The sequence below is a fragment of the Hipposideros armiger genome, unplaced genomic scaffold, assembly GCF_001890085.2.
Source record: "Hipposideros armiger isolate ML-2016 unplaced genomic scaffold, ASM189008v1 scaffold_12, whole genome shotgun sequence".
NCBI lineage: Eukaryota > Metazoa > Chordata > Mammalia > Chiroptera > Hipposideridae > Hipposideros > Hipposideros armiger.
This window is the reverse complement of record NW_017731362.1, coordinates 7,560,501-7,570,417: the sequence shown is the minus strand read 5'-3', so window position 1 is coordinate 7,570,417 and position 9,917 is coordinate 7,560,501. Positions and strand designations below refer to the sequence as shown.

Genomic DNA, 9,917 nt, shown 5'->3' with positions numbered 1-9,917 from the left:
CAAAAAACTTATTCAGGACATCTGTTATAATGATACAGAGTAACAACAACAGGTTGACTATAGCAGTGAATTCAGAAAATATTCTGATCATGTTTTAGGATTGACTTTATTTATTACAGTGAATGGGAAATAGATTTTTGTTTTGCTTTGTGAATAAATGCAGTTTTAGGATACGATGCCTGATCTTAAGGAGTTTTACTTATTGTTTTCATAGTAGGGAAGATTAATTACCCTGTTTGAGAATATTTCAAATATTTAATAAATTTATCACTCTTAATAACCTAGCTTTCTTTTTCTTTCAGCAAAACTGTACAATCTAAAGTGGACTGCATTCTGGTAAGTAAACAACTAATCTTAAAATTCTTTTGTAATAAGACTTTTCCCACTATATAAAAATATATTGTTCTTGAGTAAATGTTTATTTTAAATCTAACCCAGTTTTAGTGAATAAAACTTGACATTTAATTACAACCCTAGGAATGAACTGGCTATAAGGTATCTACTTTTCTATATCTTATCAATAATAAAATCACAATCTGAGGTAATTGCATGTTTTTTGAAATGTACTGGCTTTTCCTAAAGATCACTTAAACATTTAATAAAGTGGACGTTTATTTTTCTGTCCTAATAACTCCAAAGAATATGTATAAAGATAAGATTTAAGATGTTTGATGGATTAGTTTTGTTGTGATACCATATTTTTTCATATTTGGGTGGCTAGGCTTTAGGACTTAATGCCACAATAACAGTTTAAATTTAGGTTATACTTATAGTACTCTAAGATTTTGTTAAATGAAAGCTTTTTAAAATGCTTCATGAGTTAGTTCTTGTTGCTATAGTATGCTTTTCATGTTTTGATTGCTGGCCTTCAGGAATTAAAACCATCATAACAGTTTAACTTTAGATTGTATTTGTAGTTCCTTAAATCTTCTCTTAAACGTGTGAGGAAAGAACCATGCGTCTCCTAGGGCTACTGGAATAGTACTGACTTCTTTCATGAAATCTCTGCTGATGGACTGTTCCCTAGGCCCTGGAACATTCAGTGACTGCACTGTTAGATTCCCCCAAGTGTCATTGTAGTTAGTCCTCTTTCTTTATTTGTGATGTCAGAACTTTCTTATTCAGGTTTGGATCTTCCCTGTAAGCTAACTTGTGTGTGTGTGAGGGAACAGACAGGGTCTGTAGTGTTTGATACTTAATTAGCTTATTAGGTACTAGGCAGGTGAATAAATAGTTCAGAGAAGAGGTAATTTGATCAGTTCTCCAGTGCTTTTCTAATGTAATAGTTGAGAGTGGATGTTAATGAGGATGTTTTCTCCTTTCACTCCATCATCTTTTAAAATTTTTTTTGCCTTTACAATAACCCTATGAAGTAGGTAATCTTGTTACCTCTCTTTTACAAATGAAAATACAGATGCTTTTGCATTTAGTTCAAAAAAGAATTATTGAACACCTCCTGTCTGGCAATGCTAGATGTAAGGGATACAAAATAAAAAAGATACTCCCTTGCCCTCCAGAAATTGAGTCTGTTGTCAAAATATATGCAAGTGCTATTAATTAAGACCTCAGAAGGTGGTGACTGGGATTTTGATTGGCGTTTGATTGGCAATTTGGGGGCAGTTGACATCTTAATGACAAGTTTTCTAATCCATGAGCATGTTACAGTTCCATAATAGTTGGTTTTTCCATAATTTCTCTAGGCAGTGTTTTGTAGCTTTCTATGTATAGGTTTATAAGTTTTGTATCTAGTTTGCTTAAATTATTCCTAAATATTTTGAGATTTTGGATGCTATCACGAATGGCATTTAAAAATGTTATCCAATGTTTTTTTGCTTAATATTTATATTGACCTTGTAGTCTGCAGACTTACTAAGTTCACATGATAGATCTAATAGCTTATATGGTGAGTCCTTTGGATTTTCTACCTAATCAATTGTATTGCACATGAATGAAGAAAAGTTTCATTCCATTTCAGCCTAAATGTCTATTTAGTTATTTTTTCTTACCTTACTGCACTGCTAGGACTTCCAGGACAATGTTGAATAGAAATGATGAGAGTGGACTCCTTTCCTTTGTTGTCAGTCTTAGGGGAAAATCATTCATTTATTCAGTTTTACAATATGTTATCATTATCTTTTCAGAGATGTTCTTCTCAAGTTGAGCATGCTCTCTTCTGTTCCTATTTTGCTAAGGGGTTTTTATCATAAATACATGTTGGATTTCATCAAATGATTTGTGCATATCAAAATAATCACATGGTACTTCTTCCTTGTTATTAACATGGTAAATTTCACTAATTTAAAAAAAGTAAAACATCCTTGCATTCCTGTTATAAATTCCACATTAATTATACTTCCATATGTTGCATTATACTTTTATATATTGCTACATAGGATTTGCAATTTTGTTAAAGACTCATCTTAGTTAATTAAGACTTTTGATCTTTTTTTTTTTTAATGTCGTTCTGCTTTTTGATATCTGGATAATGTTGGCATTATTATGTAATGAGTTTAGAAGTGTTTTTTCTTTTATCTATTTTTAGAAAGAATTATTTTAAATTAATTTTGTTTCTTTTAATGTTTGGATAGATTTCACTAGTGAAACCAACCAACTGTGGGAAAGAATTTATAGGGCTATTAAATTCTTCTAATTAATGTAGTTATAGTATTTGTGTCTTTCAAGGAATTTGTTCATTTCTGCTGTATAACTGAATTTATTGGTGTAATGTTCTTCATACTACCTCATTATCCTTGACTATCTATAGAATCTGTAGCGATTATCTCTCATTCTTAATAATGGCCATTTGTATCTGCTTTCATTTTTCTTGATCAGTTTAGCTAGAAGTATAATCATTTTATCGATCTTTATCAAGTTTTGGCTTCTGATTTTTCTCTCTTGTTTTTGTGAATTTTCTATTTCGTTTCTTCCCTAATATGTATTGTTTCTTTTCTATTGTTTACCTTCTTTTTAATTTACTCTCATTTTTCTAGCTCCTTAATAAGGAAACTTTCAACTTGTTTTTCTGTTATAAGCATTTAATGCTGTAAATTTTCCTCTAGACACTAGTTTAGCTGCATCCCATAATTTTATGTTGTGTTTTCATTATTCAGTTAAATTTTTTCTATTTTGCATTCTGATTTATTCTTGTACCTGTGGAACACTTATATGTGTGTGTGTGTGTGTGTGTGTGTGTGTGTGTGTGTGTGTGTGTATATATATAGATAGATAGATAGATAGATCAATTTCCAAGTAGTTGAGTTTATGTTATATTTTATTGAATGTTTCATATGTACTTGAAAAAATGTACATTTTACTGTCACTGAATGAAATATTCTTTATATATCAGTTAGGTCCAGTTCACTATTGACTTTTAATAAGTATTTAGCCTTATTGATTTCTTTTTTATTTGTTGTTTCTATTACTGAGAGGGATGCTAAAATCTCTTATATGTGATTGTGAGGTTTTTTTCCTTTTTTCTCTCTAATCCTGTTAGGTTTTGCTTCATGTATTGAAGCTATTATTAGGATAAATATTCAATATTATGTCTTATTTATGAATTGATTCTTTTATTATGATGTTTCCATTTTTATCTCTGTTAATATTCTTTGCTTTGAAGTCTGCTTTGTCTGATACTACCATAGCCCTTCCATCTTTATAATTAGCATTTGTTTGCATGGTATATCTTTTTTCCATTCTTTTACTTTTAAGTAATCTGGGTCTTTATAGTTAGTGTTTTGTCATAGCTGTTGACATCACATGCTAGTTTGACAATGACAAACTTTGTCTTGTGATTACTATATGGTTGATGTATGTATATCATTTTTATATTTATCTCCTTGCAGAATAAGAGGTCTTTAATTTTCCTTCATTTGCACAGAGTATTTTCACTGGGTATAGAATTCTAGATAGTTTTTCTTTCAACATTTTAGCAGTGGTGATGCATTTCTTCTGGTTTACATAGTCTTCATTGAGAAGTTTGTAGTCATTCATATCTTGTTTCCTTGTATAGACAGTAAACCCCCCTTATCCATGGTTTTGCTTTCTGCAATTTCAGTTACCTGTGGTCAGTGAAGGTCTGAAAATATTAAATGGAAAATTCCAGAAATAATTCATAAGTTTAAAATTGTGTGCTGTTCTGAGTAGCATGATGAAATCTCTTGTTGTCCCAGTCTGTCCTGCCCAAGATGTGAATCATCCTTTTGTCCAGCATATCCGTGCTGTATAGAGTACCTGCTTGTTAGTCACTTCATAGCCATATTGATTATCATATTAACTGTTGTGTTCAGGTAACCCTTATTTTATCTAATAATGGCCCCAGAGCACAAGAGTAGTAATGCAGGCAACTTTGATGTGCCAATGAGAAGTCATAAAGTGCTTCCTTTAAGTGACAAGGTGAATACAGCACAATAAGATATTTTGAGAGAGACCACATTCATATAAATTTTATAGTATATTGTTATAATTGTTGTGTTTTATTAATGTTGATAATCTCTTATGATGCTTGATTTTTAAATTAAACTTTATCATAGGGCTATGTATTTATGTATAAGAAAAAACATAGTATGTATAAGGTTCAGTGCTTTCTGCAGTTTCAGGCATGCACTGGGGGTCTTGGAATGTATCCCCTGCAGATAAGGGAGGACTATTGGGATGCATTAAATTTTTTTCTCCTGGCTTCTTTTAAGATTATTTATTAATAGTCTTCAGAAATTTTATTATAATAGCCTTAGTATATTGTTGCTGTTTGAAGTTCATTGAGTTCTCTCAAACCTGAGGGTTTATATTTTTTCATCAGTTTTCAAAACTTTCCAACCATTCAAATACTCTTTTTCACCACCACCCCCATCCTAGGACTCAAACTATGCATGTGTTACACTCCACAGTATTTTCCTACAGGTCACTAAGGCTGTTTATTCTTTTCTCTTTGCTTCATTTAGGATACTTTTATTTCTTTATTATCAAGTCTCTAATCTGCTAAAGTGTCTAATCTGCTCTAAATCTCTCATTCTATGAATGATCCATTTTAGTTTGTTTTTTTCAGTTCTAGAAATTCCACCTGGTTCTTTTTTTATATCCTCTATTTTTTTTCCTCATTTTTTTTTTATATCCTCTATTTTTTTCCTCATTAAACCCTTAGGCATGTTTGTAATCCCTGTTTTAAAGTCCTTGTTTGCTAACTATATTCTAAGTTGTTTTGTTTTTTTATTTACTGATTTTTTGTTGCAATTACAAGTCATGTTTTTCTGCTTCTTTGTAGGTCTAGTAATTAGTTTAGTGTGTGTTTGTTTAGAGTGACGACTCTGTTCTCATCCTTCAAAGTGTATTGAAGCTTTTTTTGGCCAGCAGCTAATTACTTTTAGATCAGTTTGATCCTTTTGAGGCTGTGTTCACACCTTGTTGGGACAAGTCTAGAATGACATTTACTTAGAGTTATTTTCGTTTTTATATTAAAATGTTGCCTCTCTGGCGTCTGTGCCACATTCCTTGGGCGTTCTCTCAATTCTGTCTGATTAGAACTTGAACGTGTCACTGCTAGTTATAATTCTCTGGTAGTTCTTTGTCCAGCCTCTTGGAGTTTCCGTCTACCTAAATGTACATAAGAATTTGTATAGATTTTGAAGTTACTGCTTTACCTTCCTTCCATTTACTTTGTTCCTTCTCAAACTTTGATCTCTGTTTGTTTAGCTCATCTGCAGCCATGCTGTACTTGGAGTCTCCCTCCCTGTACCACAGTTCAAAAGTTGCCTTTAGATGGAATCATCTCATTTGGTTTTTTTCTCTAAGATATAACAGTTCAGTGCTCTCTGTTACCCAATTTCTGAAAACAGTTGTTGTATGTATTTTGTTCAGGTTTTTAGTTGGTGAAGCTGGGAGAGTTGCTTTAGAATGAGGTCCTACATTCAATGTGGCCACATGCACAGTTCCATTAATAGCAATTTTTAAGGATTCAGTAAAACGTTGTACAGGCCCCTTCAACCCTCCTAGTGAGTTATTTTCCACTATTCTCCATCAAAACTATTTCAGACTTATTTAACTAAAGCTCTTAAACCCATGTCTTCTTTTCCCAGTGTCAGCAGATGGTATTACCTCCTACTTTGAAAAAACAGGAAGATCCGTATAGGTATCCCGCAGAATTAACACTGGGTTCTCATTCCTAGCTCAGTAGTTGCTTACTTCTGTAACCTGTTTTTGCCTTCCTCCCCTTTTCTCCCAAACAGAAGAAATATCTTACTGCCTATCTGAAGGTTGATGGCTCTCTGTGTTGGTGCTGGAGCCCATCTCTTCCTATTTCACATTCACTTCATTTATTCTCTTTCTCTTGGGTTTTGTTCTCTCATTTTCTATTGGCCTTTTCCCATTGATACTTAAATGCTTAATTTTTCCCCCATCTATAATAAAAATACTTCCTGCAACCCTTTTCTAGCTACCGTTTTCTTCTTTTGAAAGAAGAAAGTCAAAGTTTAATAAAAAGTGTTGATCGAACTCATCTTATGCTTCACCTTCCATTCAGCCTTCAACCCCAGTAATAAGTCTTCTAATAACCTCTCTTCTGAAACTTGTGTTTATCGAGGATATCATAACCTCTTACTGCTAAATATAATAATAGGCAATCTCAGTTCCTAGCTTGACAACACTTTTTCAGTTGATCGTGTTGACCATCATCCCCTTCACCTCCGGTTTAGTACATTCTCATTCTTTTAATTCCTTAGTTGCTACACCATCCTGGTTTTCCTGTTATATCCTGGGCTGTTCCTTCCCAGTTTCCTTTAAGGGCCTCTTCCTCTACCTAAGTCCTCTGCATTCTGTCTGTATTTGCCCATGGAGATCTCATCTACTTTGATGGTTTCAATTAATGTCAATATACTGATGACTCCTAATTATACATCCCCAACTTAAACTTCAGACCCATATATCCATCTATTTATTAATTGACCAGCTTTACTAGGATGTCCCATAGACACTTCAAACTCAACATTTTTGGCACCAATCTCATTGTATCATACCCCAAATTCAGAACATACCTGTGTTAGTTTTCTATTAATGCTATAACAAATTGCCATAAACTTCGTGGCTTAAAACAACACAAATTTATGCTCTTTTAGTTCGATAGGTCAGCAGTCTGACATGGCTCTCACTAGGGTAAAATGAAGGTGTCGGTAGGGCTGTGTTCCTTTTGGAGGCTTGAGAGGAGAATCTGTTTCCTTGCTTTTTCTATTTTCTAGCTTTTGATGGTTACATCTTCAAAGCCAGCAATGGCTGCTAGAGTCTTATACTGCATCACTCTGACACTTCTCTTTTTTTTGTAGTCAAATCTCCCTCAGCTTCCCTCTTATCAGGACACTTGTGATTACATTGAGCCTACTGGATAATGTCCCCATCTCAAGGTCCTTACTGTAATCACATCTGCAAAGCCCCTTTTCTTGGTAAGGTACCAGATTCACAGGTTGTGGGGATTAGAGGATTAGGACATGAACATCTTGTAGAGCCAGTGCTCTTTCTACCATACTGTATTAGTGAATGTACTCCTTCAGCCTGCCTCACATTTAGTCATAAACCAAGTCCCGTCAATTCTGTCTCCTTAATTGCTCCATTTCTGTCCATTCCTACTACTAACTGCGTTAATCCAGATCACCATACTTGTTGGAAATCTGCAACTGTTGTTCGGCTTCAAGTTTCTCCACTTTCGTTCATTCTCCGTAGTACTCTCATAATCATCATATAAAATGTGAATTTTTTTATTTTGCACCCTTGCTTTAAGCCTTTCACTGGCTCCCCATTGTTCTCTCTTCAGGCACTGAAGACCCTTCATACCCAGGCCTTACTTTTCTTGTTTAATCTCATCTTTGTGCACTCCTTCCACAGGCTGTCTGCAAGCTGTAGTGAATAGTTGTGGAGTAAGGGACGAGAATATATGCTCACCCTCAGTCTAGAACAGTGGTTGGCAAACTTTTGAGACGAAAGAGCCAATACTGTCCCTCACAACAATTTAAAAATTATTTGAGAGCCATAAATATATTTTTACAAATAAGGAAAATTTTAAATCCTTTAAAAATTTTATAAATGAAACTATGATAGTTTTATTTTCATTTTCAGTTTTGCTTCAGAGCCACATGTACGTACCCAAAGAGCCTCATGTGGCTCGCGAGCCACAGTTGGCCAACTCCTGGTCTAGAACATTGTGTAGCATTGTCTGTTAGAATGTTCTGTGGTGTAGAAATGTTCTCTATGCACTGTTCGATATGGTAGCCACTAACCATCTGTAGCAACTGAGCACTTTAAATATGGCTAGTGTGACCAGGAACTGAATTTTTAATTTTATTTAATTTTAATTAGAAGTTAAATAGCTACATGTGGCTAGTGGCAACTATTTTGGATAGTGCAGGCCTAGAACAGTGGTTCTCAACCAGAGGCAGTTTTGCCTTCCAGGGGACATTTGACAATGTCTGGAGACATTTTTGGTTTTCACACTCAGGGTGTGCTATGAGCATCAAGTGGGTAGAGGACAAGAATGCTGTTTAAACATCCTACAAAGCACAGGACATCGCCCCATAACAGACTTATCAGCCCAAAATTGTCAGTAATGTTGAGGTTGAGGTCTAATGATCTAGACTATGCCCCCCTATTTTTGGGGAAATATTCCTAGTTATATTTTAAGATTCATCTTAGATATCATCACCTCTGGAGTATTTATTACCATGTGCCAGACACGTACTTTACATAATTCACCATTCAGTTCTCATAATTTGCCTATGAGGTTAATCTGTAATCTGCCTCATTTTATAGATGAAAAAACAGGCTCAGACAAGTTAAGTAACTTACCCAAGGTCATAAAACTTTCTGATTGGTAGAATTAAGCTTTTAATCCAGATAGTCTGACTCCAGAGCCCAGGCTTTTAAAAACTATTTTAAAAGTGTCTACAATATGAGCTTTACATGAATTTTTTTAAAATTCTACTTCTTTTATAATCAAGGAAATGTTCTTTTTTTATTTTTTTTATTTTTATTGGGGAACTGGGGGATGGAAACAGTGCTGGGGAATTGTGGGACGGGGAACAGACAAGTTGCTGTCCTTTGGTTCTTCAGTCTAGTTGTGGAGGACGTTGCTTCACTGGCCTAAGTTGGCACCATCACTGCTCTCTTCCCGGGCAAGGCAGATCAGTCGCCGGCTTATAGGATGGCCACTCACGGCGGCTGCTGGCTACACACGGTAGCCCATGGCAACCCACTGCAGCAGGGGCTGCAGCCTACGCCGTCGCCGGCAACTCACGGCTGCCCAGCTCCAGGTTGAGCTGTTGTTCAGCATCTTAGCTATGGAGGGCAGTGTCACTGGCCCTCATATGTGGGATCCGAACTGGGGCCCTCTGGCATCCCAAGCCAGCTCTTAACTAACGCGCCATTCGGCCAGCCCAAGGAAATGTTCTTGAAAGTAATTTTCCATATTGAAAATAGATCAGAAATGAAAAACTTATAAGTTGGCCTCATTATCTTATGGAATTTTAGTAATCAGTAATTCTAACTGCAGTCTGGTTTTTGAAAACAGGTTCTTTGAATGCCATTTAAAAAACTCATTATATGCTCACTAAAACAAAATAGCTAAAATAATTTTAGTTATTTAAATTGATTACAATTGTGAAGACTTATGGCACTATGAAATATACTAGAAGTGAAAATATATAATATTTTATCTCTGCTATTCTTAAAGCATAGCACTTTGCCTGCTTTATATCAGTAAACAAATGAAAATATTTGTCATAACATAATTGTAAATAAACATTTTTTGTTAATGTTTTTGCAATAAAAACAGTTGATTTTTACCAAATTTTAATAATAACCAACAATTTCTCATGAGTTGTAACAATTTTACATTTATAATACCAGTGTATACATTTGTAAAGCCGATCCAAATATATTTTTCC

The 9,917-nt window shown here is 34.5% G+C and overlaps 1 protein-coding gene across 4 annotated transcripts in view; it reads left to right on the top strand.

Annotated features, from left to right (window-relative positions):
• RFX7 (regulatory factor X7) overlaps nt 1-9,917 on the top strand; it is a 122,610-nt gene that overhangs the window by 52,675 nt on the left and 60,018 nt on the right. For all 4 annotated transcript variants that reach the window (XM_019665378.1, XM_019665387.1, XM_019665368.1 and 1 more), the window contains exon 3: nt 303-336. In XM_019665378.1, the coding sequence (XP_019520923.1) occupies nt 303-336 (34 nt within the window). The remainder of the gene's footprint in view (nt 1-302; nt 337-9,917) is intronic.